Here is a 16,420-nt window from a genome sequence, read left to right as displayed (position 1 = left end):
TCAGGAACTGCTCTTTAATCAAACTACCACTTCCACAAACCACTGACCCACAGAGTCCCCACCGGCACGGCCGCCCCCGGGGCAGGGCGGGCCCGGCGGGCTCCGGGGAGCTCCGGGAGCTGCCCCGCGCCGGGCCCGGGAGAGCCCCGGGGCTGCGAGCCCCGCCCGGGCTGCGGGAGGCGCCTGGTCCGATCGAGGGGCCCCGGGCCCTCACCCGCTGAGCTTCAGCAGGCTGAAGATCTGCTCCAGGACGTGGCTGAAGCTCTGGTCTTTGGGGGTGCGGGAGGCCAGGGAGCCCTGAGGGGAGGGGGGGAACCCCACTTTGTTCCAGCACAGGGAATGGGTGCCCCAGCAAAGCCCCCGTCCCCTGCCAGCCCTTCCCACCTTCAGCTTGTCCAGGTAGGTCTGATCCTGACTCCACAGCTCCTGGAACTTCACCAGGTCGGGGGCTCCCTTATAGAACTCCACCAGCAGCGTCTGGGGGGGGACAGAGGGGCTGCAGCCCTGGGGGTGCCCCAGAGCCAGGCAGGGGGACCCCAAACCAGCGGCACCGAGGCCTCGGTGGGGGCTGGAGAAGGGACTGCCACCATCACCAGGGCTAAGGGCAGGATGGGGACAAGTGGTGGGGTCCCAGCCTGCCCCCAGTGGGTTCGGGGGGCCTTGGGGGCCCCCACCCCTCTCTCACCATCTCCTGCACGACGTCGTTGGTGAGGAATCCGTCCTGGATGTAGGTGACCTCCACATCCATGGGGATCCCGTAGTCGTTGGGCCGTTGCTGGGGGACGGGGGAGCCAGGCAGGGGTCACTCCACAGCCCTGGCACCTGACACCACCCCGGGTGGGGGGACCCCACCCCAAATTCTCCCTCACTTTACCTCTGGTGGTGGCATCACCCAGAAGGGCGCGATTTTGGACTCCACGCCGGGGTTGCCGTGGTAGAAGGGCCCTGTGGGGACAGAGGGGGCTGGCACAGGGGGGTGGCAGCAGCCCCAGCCCCCTGGCAGCCCCGGGGGGCTCACGTACCGCAGATGAGCCCCAGGCAGGGCTGGAAGCCGTTGCCGCTGCCCTGCAGCTTGAGCTGGTAATCCATCTGCGCGTCGATGTCGTGCAGCGACGGCAGCGCGGGCCCGAAGGGGTGGCTGTGGTACCACCCCACCAGCGACAGCCCCCGCAGGAACAGGCTCTGGCAGATCTGGGGGGACACAAACCGTGGGTCCGGAGCCTCCAGAGCCCCCCGCCCGCCCCCCGGGCTGGATCTGCCCCTCACCTCCTCCTCCACAGCGCCCGCGGCTTCGGCGTCACCCAGGCGGGTCCGGCAGGGGAAGGCTCGAAGCACGGTCAGCACTGCGGGGACACGGGGCTGGGTGACAGCCCCGGCCCACGGCAGAGCCACCCCCACCCCCCAAACGCCACCTACGCTGGGTGTTGGTGTCCCAGCGCCCCCCCAGGTACCCCACCACTTCGCTCCGTGTCAGGTGGCTGTGGAAATCCTAAAGGAAAAGGTTAAAATCGGCGGTTTAGCACGAAAATAATGACACAAGGGACACCCCGCTGGCTGCAGGTGTCCCCAGTGCCATCAGCGATGGCCCAGCCTGGGGAGGGGACGCACCAGGAGCAGGAGGACGTTGCTGGAGATGGCCACGTTGAAGGGCTGGAATTTGTTGATGGCAGCAAAGGACGTCACCTCCACCAGGGTCTGGGGGTTCCTGGAAGAGACACGGCCCCGCTGTCCCCGCTGTCCCTGCCGCGCCCCGGGGTCCCCTCGGTGTCCCCTACCTGGCCGAGTCGCGGGTGCCCAGGGTGCAGTAGCGGACGGGCACCCGGGGTTTCACCTCCAGCCTTTTCCCTGCGCCGCCGCCGTCTGCCAAGGACACGGTCCCGTCACCGCGGCCGCGCTGCCCGGGACCCCCGGCCCCCCCACGGCAGCTCACCCGTCCCCGCCGGCTCCGCCAGGCCCTTGCCCTGCTGCTTCTTGCTCCTCTCCTCCGGCTTCTTGGGAGCCGCCGGCTCCGGCACCGCCACCCGACCCTCCCTGGCCGCCTCCTCCTCCTCATCCTCGGGCAGCTCCTCCTCCTCGCCCTCGCTGGCCAAGCTCTGCGGGCACACGGGGCTGGCACCCAGCTCGCCCCGCAGCCTGGGGGTGCCAGGGGGAGGCGAGCCCGGTCCCACCTCCTCGGGGGGCGCCACGTTGGGCTGGTGCTTGCGCAGCCAGGCCGCCTTGTACTGGTCCAGCTTCTGGCCCTTGTAGCGCACGGAGGCCCAGCCGCAGCCCGACTTCTTGGCGGGGTTCACCAGGCGCTTGCAGTGCGTGGCCCAGGCGCTGGGTGAGTTGAAGACCTGCCCCGTCTCCTGCCAGGTGATCGTCCCGTCCGAGCCCAGGTCCCCCACAAACTTCTTGCCCTGGGGACAATGGCGGGAGTCACGTCCCCTTGTGCCCATCACTTCTCCCTCAGCCCCATCACTGTCCCTTGTCCTCATCCCACATCCCCTGTCCTCAGCCTGTGTTCCGTTTCCCATCCTTTTCCCTGGCCCATGTCTCCTGCCACTTCTCTGTCTCCTGTCCCATCTCGGTTTCTTGACCCCCTCCTTATTCCCCGTCCCCATCCCTCTCCCTGTCCCCATCCTGTCCCCTGTCCCCTTGTCCCCAGGCTCACCAGGTAGTAGATGGACAGGACGCCTCTGCCCGGCTCCAGGAGCCCGTCTCGGAGCAGCACCCTCAGGGTGATGCCCCTGCGGGTCAGCACCGCCCCCCGGGCCGCCCCCGCCGCCTTCGCCACCTCCGGCTCGGCCTCGGCCTCGTCCAGCCCCGGCTCCAGCTCATCCTCATCCTCCTCCAGACACTCGTCCCCGCCGGGGGAGGCGGCCGCCAGCGCTGCGGGGGGGACACCGTGAGACAGCACCCCCGGGTGTCCCCCCAGAGCTCCCTTGGGTGCCCCCCTTGGTTTCTGCCTGCGGATGGGGACACGGGGACAGGGACACACAGGGACACGGGGACACAAGCACGGAGGGGACACAAGGACGTGGAGGGGCAGGACACAGGGGCCGGAGGACTCGGGGATGGGAGAGGGGGACACTGACGTGGGGACAGGGGGGTGAGGGCACAGGAGGGTGGCAATGAAGGACTGCGGGCACGGGGCCGGGGCTGGTGGGCACAGGAGCGGCCTGAGGGCTGTGGGGGCGGGATGTCCCCACCGAGGTCCCGCGGGAGCGCGCTCGGGCAGGTGCACGCGCGTGCCCCGGGTGTACGGGGTGGGGGGCGGTGACCGCTGCGTGTCCCCGGCCGGGGCGCGTGTCCGTGCGCGCGTGTCCGGTTCCCGGTGCGTGTCCGGTACCGGGTGCCCGCTGCGTGCCCGGTGTGCGCGTGCTCCGTACGTGTCCGGTGCCCGGTGCGTGCCCGGTGCGTGTCCGATTCCCCGTTCCCAGTTCCCGGTTCCCGGTTCCCGGTGCGCCCCCGCCCCCCGGTACCTGCCATGCTCCGCTCCCGCCGCTCCCGCCGCTCCCGCCTCCCCCCGGTGCGCGCGGCGGCGGCGGCGGCGACACGTGATGGGGCGGCCCCGGGCGCCCCGCCCCGCCCGGGGGGGTGAGGGGACACCGGCACCGGGGGCGGGGGGGGGGGCAGCCCCGCACCTGCAGCACCGGCGGGGGGGACGCGGGGACTCAGCCCCGCACTGAGACACGGACCCCCCCTCCCGGCGGGACCCTCGCCCGCCGCCCCGGCCCCGGGAACGGGAACGGAGGGACACCGGCACCGGAACCGGGCGGGGGGACGGGCAGGAACCTGCTGGGTTCGGCCCCGCACCTGCCGCACCGGGCGGGGGACGGGGGGGGCTCAGCCCCGCGCCGGTCACGGAGCCCCCGGCCCGGCCGGGACCCCCGGGAGGGGCACAGGGGCACCGGCACCGGGAGTGGGAACGGGAGCCTGTCGGGGGGCGCAGCCCCGCACCTGCTGCGTGCGAAGGGAGGGACACAGGGGCTCAGCCCCGCTCCGGGGATGCCCCGGGCCGGCCGGGACTCCCGCCCGCCGCCCTTCGCCCCGGGCCGGGCGGGGCCGGTACCGGGAACTGCGGCGGCTCCTGCGGGTGGCGGGGATGGAGCGGCCGGTGCCGCTGTCCCGAGGGACCCGGCCCCGGGCCCGGCACTACTACGAGGGCTTCGTGGACAAGCGGGGGCCAGGTGATCAGGTGGGCGACACGGCCGGGACCGACCCCGGCACCCCGGGACCGATCCCGGCACGCCCCAGCACCGACACCCGGGATACCCCGGGACCGAGCGCCGAGAGCGACCCTCGGGGGTACCCAGGGACCCCGGGACGGCTCCCGGCACTCCCGGGCACTGCCCCCCCCCCCCCCGGACCGACTCCCCGTGTCCCCTCAGCCGCCCGGGGCCACCGGCCGTGTTCCCTGCCGAGCCCGGGGCCGGTTCCCTGCTCCTGCTGCCGGCTCCGGGTGCCGCTTCTCAGCTCCCGGTTCCCGCTGCCTGGTTCCCGATTCCTGGTGCTGGTGCCGGCTCCCGGTGCCGTTTCCCTGTTCCTGATGCCTTTTCCCGGTTCCTGGTGGTGTTTCTCTGTTACTGGTGCCGTTTCCCTGTTCCCGGTGCTGTTTCCCTGTTCCCGGTGCCGTTTCCTTGTTCCCGGTGCTGTTTCCCTGTTCCCGGTGCCGTTTCCCAGTTCCCAGTGCCGTTTCCCTGTTCCCAGTGCTGTTTCCCTGTTCCCGGTGCCGTTTCCCAGTTCCCGGTGCTGGTTCCCGGTTCCCGGTGCCGGTGTCGGTGCGGAGCTGAGCCCGTCTCTCCCCTCAGGGCTACCGGAGGGTCTGGGCCGGGCTGCGGGGGCTCAAACTCGCCTTCTACAGGCGGGCCCAGGACCACGAGGTACCCGGGCTCTTCCGGGCGGGATCCCCGGGCCGGGACCCCTCAGGGTGGGACCCCCAGGACAAGAACCTTTGGGTGGGACTGGGGGGGCTCCCCCAGGCTGGGACCTCTGGGATCTGCTGGGGCTGGGACCCCCAAGATTGGGACCCCCCCTCCTGCCCGGGCCCTGGAGACGCCCCTGGGGCAGGATCCCCCCAGGGTGGGACCCCTGTGCCCCCCTCCCCAAGCTGAGACTGTTTGGTGAAACCCCCAGGATTGGGGACCCGTCCCCATAAACCCCCCGGGGCAGGGGCCCCCCGAGGATGGGACCTTCAGGTGACACTGGGGGGACCCTGCTGAGGGTGGGGGCGTCCCTGGGCCGGGGGTCCCACCCGTGGGTGCCCCCAGCCCCTGGAGCTGCTGGACCTGGGCGAGCTGGTGACCGTGCAGGCCGAGGATGGGGTGCTCATCCTCAGGCTGAGGGGACAAGAGGTGACAATGAAGGTGAGGGGCAGCCGGGGAGGCAATGGGGGAATGGGGGTACCTGGGGGGGGGGATCTGGGGGTACAGAAGGGACAGGATTTCAGGACTGGGGGGATGAGGGGACTGGGTTTTGGGACAGGGACTGCAGGGGGACACTGAGGAGCATAAGGGGAGGATTTAGGGACACGGAGGATTTTGGGATTGTGGAGATTGGAGAGCACGGGGAAGGACGTGGGGGGTACAGGGAATGCACAAGGATGGCGGGTTTTGGGATTTGGGGCCAGGTTTAGGGACCTGTGGAGACCTGTGGGGGGCACAAGGGACAGGGGACAGGCCACCCTCATGTCCCTGTGTCCCCCGGCAGATGGAGAGCTGGGAGACGCAGGAGATGTGGCGGGGATTCATCCTGACCATGGCCAAGGTGAGCACGGGGCTGCCCGGGGGTCCCGGGGTGACAGGGACCCCTCAGTGCCACCAGCCCGTGTCCCCCGCAGATGAAGATGCCCCCGGACCTGGCGCTGTTGCCCGGACACACCTTCCAGCTGCTGCAGGCTCTGCGGGAGGAGCGGGAGTGCAGGGACACCTCTGTGACCGCGGCCACCTCCGTGTCACCGGCGACCCCCGTGTCATCGACCACCTCCGTGTCACCGGCCACCCCCGTGTCACCGGCCACCCCCGCGTGTCCGGCCACCGCTGTGTCCCTGGTCACACCCGTGTCCCCGGTGACCCTCGTGTCCCCCAGCCCCTCTGAGCCGTGAGTTGGGAGTGTTGGGGGCTGGGGGGGGTCCCCATCCTCCCTGGGGACCAGCATGGCCCAGCCGGGGGTGGCCCAGTGTGGCCGGGCAGGGCTGGGAGTGACAGCGGGGGGGTCCCCAGGGTCCCCAGCTGCTTTTTCCAGGTGACTCGAGCCGAGGCTGAGCTGCTGCTGGAGCGGAGCGCGGACAGGGGGAATCTCCTGCTGCGGCCCGGGGGACACGGCCAGGGCGTCTCGGTCACCACGCGCCAGGAGCTGGACGGGTCCGTGCTGGGGACACCGGGGGAGGGGGGTCCCCAAGGGGAACGGGGGTGGCTCAGGGTGAGGGTCCCCATGGGGTGCGGGGTCCCAGGGTGAGCGGGGTCCCCAGGTGAGCGGGGTCCCCTTGGGTGGGTCCCCGTTTGAGGGGTGGCCGCAGGGGAAGGTCCCCGTTTGAGGGGTGGCCCCAGGGGAAGGTCCCCGTTTGAGGGGTGTCCCGAGGGCTGTGAGTGCCCCACAAAGGGGGTGCCCAGCCCCTGAGGCCGCCCCCCCGCAGGACAGCGGTGCTGAAGCACTACAGGGTGAAGAGAGAGCCCCAGGGTTACCTCATCGACCTGGAGACCCCGGTGAGTGACACGGGACAGGGCGGGGCTGGCGCTGGGGACAGGGACCCCAACCCCGGGCACCCCCCTGAGCCGCCGGGGTGGGACCCTTGGGGTCACCCGAGGGACTGGCACCGTGTGGGCCGTGCCACCCCAGGGCTGGGCACCCCCAGGGAATCACCCGAGGGTGGCATCGAGGGGCTGGGGTCCCCCGAGGGCTGGGGCTCCAGGAACTGGGACCCCCAAGAGAAGGGACAGGGAGCCCCTCAGGTTTGGGATCCCCGGGAACTGCAACCCCCAAAAGAAGGGACAACCCCCAAAAGAAGGACAAGTTTGGGACCCCCAAAAGAAGGGACAGGGAGCCCCTCAGGTTTGGGATCCCTGGGAACTGGGATACCCCAAAGGGCTGCAGCCAAGGGGGTGGGACCCCCCAACCGCGGGTCTGGGGCGCAGGGCAGGGGATGGGGGGCGCGGGGGGTCCCCGAGTGACGGCCGCGTGTCCCCAGCACCGCTGCTCGTCGCTGGCAGAGGTGGCGCAGTTCTTCGTGCGGAGGAGCGAGGGCAGCCTGAGGCCCCTGGAGCCCGAGTACAGCTCCCAGCTGGGTGGGCACGGGGCTGCGGGCTCGGGGGGCTGGGGGACACTGCTGGGGTGCCGGGGACAATATTGGGGTGTCGGGGGACACTGCTGGGGTGTCCGGGACAGTATTGGGGTGTCAGGGACACTGCTGGGGTGTCGGGAACACTGCTGGGGTGCCGGGGACACCATTGGGGTGTCGGGGACAATATTGGGGTGTTGGGAACAATATTGGGGTGTCGGGGGACACTATTGGGGTGTCGGGGACAGTATTGGGGTGTCGGGGACACTGTTGGGGTGTCAGGGACACTATTGGGGTGTCGGGGACAGTATTGAGGTGTCGGGGACACTGCTGGGGTGTCGGGGATACTACTGGGGTGTCCGGGACAGTATTGGGGTCGGGGGACACTATTGGGGTGTCGGGGACACTATTGGGGTGTCAGGGAACACTATTGGGGTGTCTGGGACAGTATTGGGGTGTCGGGAGCAGCCGTGGGAGGCTGGGGGGTACCTGGGGTACTGGGGGGTCGGGAGAGTTGGGGAGCAGAGCTGCTGGGGTGTCTCAGCCTGGGGGGGCTCAGAGGGGTCTGGGGGTGTCGGGTGCAGACGGAGGGTCCCTGACTCCCCCCGTGCTCTGCTCCAGAGTTCGTGCCCATGAAGGGGGGGCCCCCTCCGGCTGCAGCCGCGCCCAGGCCGGCCCCGAGGAGGGGCAGGAGCCCCCCCAGTCTGGGGCTGGTGCCCGAGGAGCTGCTCTACATGAACGACCCCGGTGAGCCCAATGGGGGGGTGGAGGGGACACGATGGGCACCACGGGGGTGCCAGCATGGGGACACCAGGCCCTGTCACCGCCTTGGGGGGCAATGGGGGGGCAGAGGGGTTCTCTGCCAGGCACTCACAGCCCCCCCTTCCATGGCACAGGGAGGAGCCAGGAGCTGCTCAGGGAGCTGCACGGGAAGCTGCAGCAGCGCCAGGCTCAGTGATGGGGACACTCTGGGGACACCCCCTCTGTGCCTGCAGCCAGCAGGGCCCACCCTCACCCTCAGGGAAAGCTGTCCCCAGTGCCCCCAGTGTCCCCAGTGTCCCCAGTGTCCCCGGGCCTGGGGTGACACTGCAGAGGGCAGGAACCCCCCCAAAATGTTTGTAAATAAAGAACCCTGTGCCCACCCAGCCCCATCCTGCTCCTGGCACCGTGGGGGTGTCACAGGGACCCCAAATCCCCCCCGTGCCCCATCCACGGCCAGCTCACACCTACATCCCAATTTATTCTCCAGGCCAGAAGCAGCTCTCGGTGCTGGGGGGGCAACGAGCCCCGGCGACACGGGGGGCACGGAGTGGGGGGGCCGTGGGCAGCCCCGGGGCTGGCAGAGCCCCCTGGGCAGCGCTGGGGGTGGCAGGGGGGGTACATTCAGTGCTGTGCCCGCCTCAGGGCAGGCTGGAGCTGCTGGCGGTGCTGTTGCGCTTCTGCAGGCACCGCACGGCGCTGGGCACCTGCAGGCCTGAGGTCACCTGGAAGCTGCCACACCACACCTGGGGACACAGAGGGGGCTCAGGGGGCTGCAGGCAGTGCTGGCAGCCCCCCGGGACCCCCAGGCCTGCCCCCCCCCTTACCATGAAGGCTGGAAGCACTGGCTGTGAGAACTTGGCCTTGAAGGTGTGGAGCAGCTGCTTGGTGCGGGCATTGTAGAAGGACAGGAAACCTGTGGGGATGGGGGCACAGGTGGGCACGGGGTGGGCACAGCCCCGGCACAGCGCCCGGGGTGGTGACAGTGGCCACGGTGGTGACAATGGTGGTGGCAATGCCCATGGTGGACATTTGTGTCCATGCTGGAGTATGGACATGCTGGTGCCTGTGAGGTGACAATGCCCATGATGGTGCTCATGGTGGTGACGATGCCCACACTGATACCCATGGCAGTGACAATTGCCTTGGTGGTGACAATGCCCATGGAGGTGCCAGTGCCCACACTGAGGTGCCAATGCCCAGCCCAGCCCTGTCCCCAGCCCAGCCCCACCTTCGTGGAAGTTGCAGTAGACGCCGATGCAGTCGGGCACGGGCACGTCGAGCGCCTTGGCCTTGTTGTTGTGCTTGGCGCTGAAGCTGACCTGCAGCCAGTTGTTGAGGTGCAGGCACCAGGACGCCGGGGTCTTGCCCAGCTGGTCGAACTTGCCCAGGCTGCGGTAGGCCACGCCCACGCCGAAGGCTTTGCTGTCGCGGTCGTAGCGCACCTCCCAGTAGTGCTCGTCACCGTCGATCAGGGTGTCCCCTGCCATCAGGTGTCCCCCGGGATCAGGGGGTCCCCTGGGCACAGCCACGGCTCTGCCCGGGCCACCCGCGGCTGCCCCGCCCTGTGCCCACCCTGCCAGGGGTGACCCCTGCTTCCCTGGCACCCCCTCCTGTGCCTCTGATCCCTCCGTGCCCCCTCCTCACCTGCACCCCTGGGTGCTCCCTCCTCAGTCACCTCTGGGTGCCCAAACCCTCACACCCCTGAGTGCCCCCTCCTCAGTCACACCCCTGGGTGCCCAAACCCCCCAGGCCAGGTGCCCAAACCAATCCTAGGTGCCCAAACCCCCCAGGCCAGGTGCCCCTCTCACCCAGCACCGTGTAGGACTCTGCAGTGAAGCGATCGCGGCCCCCGCGGCCCAGGGACATCCTCTTGGGCGACTGCACCACCCTGGCACACAGGGACAGGGCAGGGTTGGCACTGCCAGGCCCAGGGGCCGTGCAGGGGGGCCCGGGGGTGGCGTTACCTGGCAGGGGAGTTGGCAGGGGAGGCCGTCCTGCCCTTGCCATCCTTCTCACGGGCCTTGACGTCCTGCAGCTTCCCGCCCGTGGCGTCCCACTCCACGCTCAGCTCCTCCACCCGCAGGTTCTGGTGGCACGTGCTGGCGTCCAGCCGGAACATGAACGCTGGGGACAGCCCCTGTCAGCGGTGCCTGGGCCCCCAGCACCCCACAGGGCTGGCACAGGGGGTACACGGGCACCTGGCACCCCCCAGACCCACCTCTGGTCTCCAGAGTGACCGGCTCGGAAAACTCGCCCGCCACCGCCTTGTTACACGCCCGCACCCGAAAATTCATGTACTTCATGTCAAACTTCAGCCCTGTGGGCACAGCGGGGTCACAGGCTGGGCCACCAGGAGGGCACTGCCACCCCCGTGTCCCCTGCAGAGCCTGGGGCAGCGCCAGCGCCCGCCTGGGGCCGGTGGCACCCGGTGCCCTCACCAGTGAGGGTGTACTCAGTGCCCTTGATGCCCTCGATGACCATCCAGGGCTGGTCCTCCTTGGCACGGGGGGGCCCCTCGAAGTTGGTCCTGCGGTACTCCAGCACGTAGTGGTCGATCTTGCTGTCGTCGTCGGGCATCCTCCAGGCCAGGGTCACACAGTTATCGGCCACCAGCGACTCGGCCAGGTCGATCTCGGGGGCGCTGGGCACTGCCCGCAGGAGCAGCCGTGCCAGTGTCCCCCCTCCCTGCCACACAGGGGTTCCCCAGCACTCCCAGGCACCCCCAGACCCCACTGAGCTCACAGACCTCAGGCGTGGCACCCCTGGCACCCAGAGACCCCCACTGCCCCCCCTGAGCACAACACCCAAGCCCCTCATCCTGCCCCCATCCCTGGCACCTTCCTGCCCCTCCGGGAAGGCACCCCAGGCCTGGCACTGCCCCACGCCATGCCACCCTCCCCGGTGCCAGGCTGGCCGTGCCCTGCCCTGTCCCCCCGTGTCCCCCTGCCCTGGCAGTACCTGGCAGGAAGGCCAGGGCCTGCAGCAGGCGCCGCTCCTGGGCGAAATCCACCATCAGGTGGCTCATGTTGTCACTGACCTTGGCCTTGAGCGACAGCCGGAAGGCCGGGGCCATCGTCACACTGTGCCAGGACAGGGACAGGGCTCAGCAGGGCCGGGCACCCCCCTGCCCTGCTGGGCCCTGGGGAGGGTGGGCACAGCCACCCCAGCAGCCACAGGGCCACCCCAGCAGCCACAGGGCCACCCCAGCACCCTCGGGACCACCCCTGTGGGGCCCTGGCTGTGGGGAGGAGCAGGAGGAGGACGAGGAGGAGGAGGAGGAGAGGTTAGTGGGTGGGGGCTCAGGGGGCCGTACCTATCCTTGATCTGTTTGGCCGCCTTGTGAGCGCAGAGGGAAAGAGGAGGAGAAAAGCAGCAGTGAGGCAGCAGAGCCGGGCACAGGGGGGCACGTGCGGGACCTGTACCAGCTCTGGCACCCAGCGGGACAGCATCCCTGCATCCCACAGCATCCCACAGCATCCCAGAGCGTGCCAGGGCATCCCACAGCATCCCACAGCATCCCACAGCATCCCACAGCATGCCAGGGCATCCCACAGCATCCCAGAGCATCCCAGAGTATCCCACAGCATCCCTGCATCCCAGAGTATCCCTGCATCCCACAGCATCCCACAGCATCCCTGAATCCCAGAGCATCTCACAGCATCCCAGAGCATCCCACAGCATGCCTGAGCATCCCCAAATCCCAGAGCATCCCTGCACCCCGCAGTGGTTCCCCTGGCACAGCACTCCGGCACCCCCTGGCACAGCATCCTTTGTGCCCTGTGGCCCTGCCATGGGGCCCTGTGTCACCCTGGGGTCACCCTGGGTGTCCCCGCTCCCACCCAGCCCCCCAGGCACAGCCAGCCCAGCACGGCCCCAGCACAGAGAGAAAAGGGGTGCCCAGCCCAGGGTGGCATCGAGCGGGTGGCAAGGGGGGGTCAGGACACCCCCAGCATGGGGACAGCAGGGCAGGGCCACCCCTGGGACCCACCTGGGAGAAGTCTTGGTGGTTGGCCGTGCCCAGGGCCTGGTTGGCCGCCTCCAGCAGCTCTTCGGAGCTCTCCAGGGCCTTGGAGCACGCCACGAGCTGGGCCTGCCCGGGAGGGAGGGCAGAGGGCAGAGCTGGGGGGCTCCAGAATGGGGGGGGTTCCCGGGCCAGGGGGCTCTGGGCTGGGGAGGCTCCGGGCAGGGTGGATCCCGGGACAGGAGGGGCTCTGGGCTGAGGGGGCTCCGGGCCAGGGGGCAGCTCTGGGCCACGCTGATCCCAGGCTGGGTGGGCTCTGGGCTGAGAGGGCCTCCAGGGCCAGAGGGGCTCCGTGCCGGGGCTCACCTGCAGCTCGTAGGTGCGGCTGGCTCGCTCCTGCTTGATCTTCATCACCATGTCCTCCTTGAGCTCGTCCAGCAGCGCGTAGAGCGACTGGAACTCGGCCTCCAGGTCCTGCTGCGCCCGCGCCGAGTTGGCCTGGGCACAACGGCGGGGCCTGAGCGGGGGCGGCCCCGCGGGGCCCCGGGGAGCGCGGGGGGCCGGCCGGGGCTACCTCCACGTTCTGGAGCATCTGCTTGAGGGAGTAGATGAAGTTCTGGATCTCCTCATTCTTCACGGCAAGGGTGGTGATGATCTTGCGCAGAGACTCCTGCCCGGCGCCCTGCAGCGGCCGTCAGTGCCCGCGGGCCCCGCGCTGCCCCCGGGGCCCGGGCCCGCCGTGCCAGCCGTGGCAGCCGTGCCGGGCCGTGCCAGCCGTGCCGGGCTGTGCCAGCCGTGCCAGGCTGTGCCGGGCCGTGCCAGGCGCCGCGGGGACCCGGCCGGGCTGCCCGGCATGGCGGGGCCATGACTTGGCAGTGTGTGAGTGTGAGTGTGAGTGTGAGTGTGAGCGTGCCAGCCCCGAGCCCCCTTCTCCCCTCCGTGCCCCCCCAGCCCTCCCGCACCCCTCCCTCCCTCCGGTGCCACCCCGAACCCCTCAGCTCTCCATCCATGCTCCACACCTGCGCTCCTCATCCCTCCTTCTCCATCCCCTCTTCCTCCTCCATCCCTCCTCCTTCCTCTTCCTCCCATCCCTCCTTCCCATCCCTCCATCCCCACTTCCTCCATCCCTCCTTCCTCCCTTCCTTCCTCTTCCTCCCATCCCTCCAGCCCCATCCCTCCATCCCCACTTCCTCCATCCCTCCAGCCCTTCCTCCTTCATCTCTCCCTCTCCATCCCTCCCTCCTCCCTCCCTCCCTCCACCCGTCCATCCCCTCTCCCTCTATCCCTCCCTCCATCCTCCATCCTCCATCCTGCCCGCCCCCCCCGCTCCATCCCCTCCTCCTGCCGCTCCCGGTTCCTGCTCCGTGCCCCGTTCCTCCCGCCGGTGCCGGGGGGTGCGGGCCGTACCTGGTCGCCCATTCCGGGCCGGCCCCGCCGCGCTCGGCCCCGCCGACACCAACAAAGGGGGAGCGGCGCCCCCGCCCCGCCCCGGCCCCGCCCCGCCCCGGCCCCGCGCCCCGGGGCATGCTGGGAGTTGTAGTCCGGGAGGGGAGGCTGCGACCCCCGCGGGTGGGGAGCGCCGGGCCGGGGCTGGGGGCGAGGGGAAGGGGGGACATTGTCACCCCGCAGGGGCGGCGGTGGGGACACTGTCACAGTGCGGGGGGGTCCCAGATCAGGAAGCCTGACCCCCCCCACAGCCCCCTCGGGGGGCAGGAGGGGCTCCCCTGCTCCGGGGGATCAGAGGAAGTCCCCACGGGGCTCCTCCCCAGGCTGGAGTGGAGCCAGGATCAAGGTGGAGCCTGAGGAGGTGCTGTCACCTGTCCTCGCTCTGGATGGTGTCCCATATCCTTGTCCCCATCTCTGTCCAAATCCCTGTCCCCATCCCTGTCCAAATCCCTGTCTCCAATCGCATCACTGTCCCCATTCACGTGCCATCACTGTCCCCCATTCCTGTCCCCATCACTGTCCCATTCCTGTCCCCATCACTGTCCCTATTCCTGTTCCCATCCCTGTCCAAATCCCTGTCCGCAATCGCATCCCTGTCCCCATCCCTGTCCCTATCACAGTCCCCATCACTGTCCCATTCCTGTCCCATTCCTGTCCCCATCCCTGCCAAATCCTCATCCCCAACCCCCCGCCCATGTCCCCATCTCTCCCCCCCTCTGGTGCCACTGTCTGTCCCTGTCACCTCCCCTGCTCACAGGGCCGGAAGCCGCAGTGTCACAGTGAGCTGGCCCGGGTGACACTGGGCCAGGAGGCTTTGGGGACAGGGACAGCGTGGGGCTGGGACCCCTTGGGGATGCAGCCCCTCGGAGGGGGTGGCTGGGCCGGCCCCGGAGGGGGGATGTGGCAGCTCGGGGTCCTCATTCCCCTTCTTGGAGGTGAGTGGGGGCAAGGCTGGCTGGGGGACAGTGGGGACAGTGGGGACAGCGCCTGGGGCCCTGTGGCGATGCTGTGGGGTTGGGGACAGGCCACCCAGGGGACACTGTGGGGGCACGGGGCTCAGGCTGGCCCCTGTGTGACAGCCGGGGTGAGGGGGGACATCTGTCCTGGGGGGGAGACCAGAGAGGGGCTGGGGACACAGAGGGAGGGACAGACATGGGGACAGAGTGGGTGACATGGCTGTGGCAGGGATGGACGGACAGGATGGAGACGGTGGGGCTGGATGGGGGGGACAGGGTGGGGGGCACACAGCGTCAGTGGGAACAGGAAGGTGACAGTGGTGGGGGACAGGATGGGGTGTGTGGTCAGAGGTGACAGGGGATGTGTGGGCAGCGAGCCTGGAGCGTCACCGTCCCCCATCCCCCGCGGGTGGGGTTTGGGGGTGCCACCCGTCCCCCCATGACCCCGGGGCTGTCCCCACAGCGGGCGCCCTGCGGGTGACCCAGGAGCCGGACGAGCTGCAGGTGACCGCGGGTGACACGGTGGCCCTGCAGTGCCAGGTGGAGGTGGCCGAGGGCGGGGTCCAGCTGCGGATGGAGTGGCTGCGGGACGGGGGGCTCGGGGTGCTCTGTGCCACCCGCCTGCACCTTGGCACCTCCCTGGCCCCGTCCCCCTGTCCCTGCTGTGCCCCGGGGGGGGCATGGCTGGCCTGGCACCCCCCCCGGGCCACCCTCAGCCTCCCGCAGGTGCAGAGCAACGACAGCGGGCGCTACCTGTGCCGGGTGACCCTGGAGATCCCGCGGCTCGACACCGCCACCGGCAACGGCACCGAGCTCCGCGTCACCCCCGGTACCACCCCCGGTACCACCCGGGACCGCCCGGGACCGCCCGGTACCGCGGGGGGCAGGGGGGACCGCGGGGGTGGCACCGCCGAGGGGCTTGGGGGGGTCACCAGCAGGGTGGGTGAGGTCCCTTGGGGGAGATTCCGGGGGGTTTTGGGTGGCCACAGTGAGGAGGGACAAGGGATGGGGACAAAACAGGGACTGGGACAGGGACGGGGACGGGGACTGGGACATCTCTGACTGCTTTCCCCTCACCGCAGCAGCTCTCGGAGGACATCAGCCAGGTAACTGTGTCCCCCTGTCCCTGCTGTGCCCTCCAGCCCGGTCCCACCGTGTCCGTGTCCCCGGGCCGGGGGTGACCCTGGGCTGTGCTTGCAGCGCTGCTCTGGGCGCTCCTGGCGGGCCTGGGGGGCACCGCCCTTCTCCTGGGGATGGCCCTGCTCGTCCAGCGCTGCTGTCACAGGAGCCCAGGTACCCCTGTCCCCGAATTCCCCTCCCCAACACCCAAACCCCCCCGTGCCCACCTGCCCCACGTCCCCCTGACCCCAAACCCCCCCTGCTCGTCCCCCCCCCCCCGGCCATGCCCCACTCTGGACACCCCGCGTGTCCCCCGAGGGTCCTGGCTGACAGCAGTGACCCCCAACAGGCGCTGTGCACCCCGACTCGCCCATCTACCTGAACGTGGGGTCCTCCTCGGCGCGGGGCCCCCCAAAGTCGCCGCCCCCCGAGCCGGAGCTCAGCCCATACCAGCGGGAGCCGCGGCGGGCACGGGGCCCCCCCCGGCCCTGAGGGTGCCTCACAGCCTCCCCCGGCTCTGCCTTCCTCAGGAAACCCCCCAAAAAAAGGTGTATGGCAGCATCCTGTCAGCCGGCTCGGCGTCCTCTGTGTCCCCCCGCCCCCGGGCCATCCGGTGCCATCCGCTGCCATCCGGTGCCTCGCCGGCCACTGCGCGGTGCCCCCTGAGCCACAGGGGTGACAGGGACCCCTCGTTCAGGGGAAGCCGCTCTGCTGTCCCCTGGGCTCCTGCTTAGTGTCACCCGGCGCCTGAGGGATGTGCTGGGGGGTGGGAAGCAAGGACCCCGCCCCGGGGTGGCAGTGCCACCACCTTGTCCTGCCTTCCCCAGGGATCCCACAGAGGTGGGTGCCCAGGCGCACCAGCAGCACCCATTCCTGTCCCTGTCCCCATCCCTTTCTCCTCCCTGTCCCTGATCCCCC

General features: G+C 70.1%; 4 protein-coding genes across 6 annotated transcripts; 2 read left to right on the top strand and 2 right to left on the bottom strand.

Moving 5' to 3' along the window:
- Positions 1–3,543, bottom strand: MPND (MPN domain containing). Its single transcript, XM_071451884.1, has 12 exons — positions 3,465–3,543; positions 2,654–2,871; positions 1,931–2,399; positions 1,776–1,860; positions 1,609–1,705; positions 1,417–1,489; positions 1,267–1,343; positions 1,023–1,191; positions 875–945; positions 686–775; positions 385–477; positions 1–297 (listed from the first exon to the last, which is right to left on the bottom strand). Exons 1-12 carry the CDS (start codon positions 3,469–3,471, stop codon positions 211–213), a joined length of 1,536 nt encoding a protein of 511 aa, XP_071307985.1. The 5' UTR covers positions 3,472–3,543; the 3' UTR covers positions 1–210.
- STAP2 (signal transducing adaptor family member 2) lies at positions 3,167–8,477 on the top strand. Its single transcript, XM_071451891.1, has 10 exons — positions 3,167–4,180; positions 4,794–4,865; positions 5,253–5,348; positions 5,692–5,748; positions 5,822–6,081; positions 6,204–6,344; positions 6,617–6,686; positions 7,169–7,265; positions 7,880–8,005; positions 8,155–8,477. Exons 1-10 carry the CDS (start codon positions 4,088–4,090, stop codon positions 8,214–8,216), a joined length of 1,074 nt encoding a protein of 357 aa, XP_071307992.1. The 5' UTR covers positions 3,167–4,087; the 3' UTR covers positions 8,217–8,477.
- A 1-nt stretch (position 8,478) lies between these two features.
- Positions 8,479–13,472, bottom strand: FSD1 (fibronectin type III and SPRY domain containing 1). 2 transcript variants are annotated; one of them, XM_071451885.1, is made up of 13 exons: positions 13,389–13,472; positions 12,556–12,663; positions 12,348–12,479; positions 12,009–12,110; positions 11,334–11,356; positions 10,979–11,100; positions 10,459–10,668; positions 10,239–10,337; positions 9,985–10,144; positions 9,829–9,908; positions 9,249–9,500; positions 8,845–8,933; positions 8,479–8,763 (listed from the first exon to the last, which is right to left on the bottom strand). In XM_071451885.1, the coding sequence occupies exons 1-13, from the start codon at positions 13,398–13,400 to the stop codon at positions 8,659–8,661; spliced, it is 1,494 nt and encodes a 497-aa protein (XP_071307986.1). In that variant the 5' UTR covers positions 13,401–13,472; the 3' UTR covers positions 8,479–8,658. The 2 variants fall into 2 exon arrangements, with proteins under 2 accessions (XP_071307986.1, XP_071307987.1); XM_071451886.1 differs by lacking the exon at positions 13,389–13,472 and adding an exon at positions 13,001–13,029.
- On the top strand, positions 13,098–16,053 carry TMIGD2 (transmembrane and immunoglobulin domain containing 2). 2 transcript variants are annotated; one of them, XM_071451895.1, is made up of 6 exons: positions 13,098–13,788; positions 14,185–14,362; positions 14,847–15,254; positions 15,466–15,489; positions 15,584–15,676; positions 15,852–16,053. In XM_071451895.1, the coding sequence occupies exons 2-6, from the start codon at positions 14,281–14,283 to the stop codon at positions 15,992–15,994; spliced, it is 750 nt and encodes a 249-aa protein (XP_071307996.1). In that variant the 5' UTR covers positions 13,098–13,788; positions 14,185–14,280; the 3' UTR covers positions 15,995–16,053. The 2 variants fall into 2 exon arrangements, with proteins under 2 accessions (XP_071307996.1, XP_071307995.1); XM_071451894.1 differs by having other exon boundaries at positions 13,098–14,362.
- The last annotated feature ends 367 nt before the right edge of the window (positions 16,054–16,420 follow it).

The sequence above is a fragment of the Agelaius tricolor genome, unplaced genomic scaffold, assembly GCF_023055355.1.
Source record: "Agelaius tricolor isolate 1412-34295 unplaced genomic scaffold, bAgeTri1.0.p SCAF_33, whole genome shotgun sequence".
Taxonomy (NCBI): domain Eukaryota; kingdom Metazoa; phylum Chordata; class Aves; order Passeriformes; family Icteridae; genus Agelaius; species Agelaius tricolor.
This window is presented reverse-complemented; position numbering and strand designations above follow the sequence as displayed.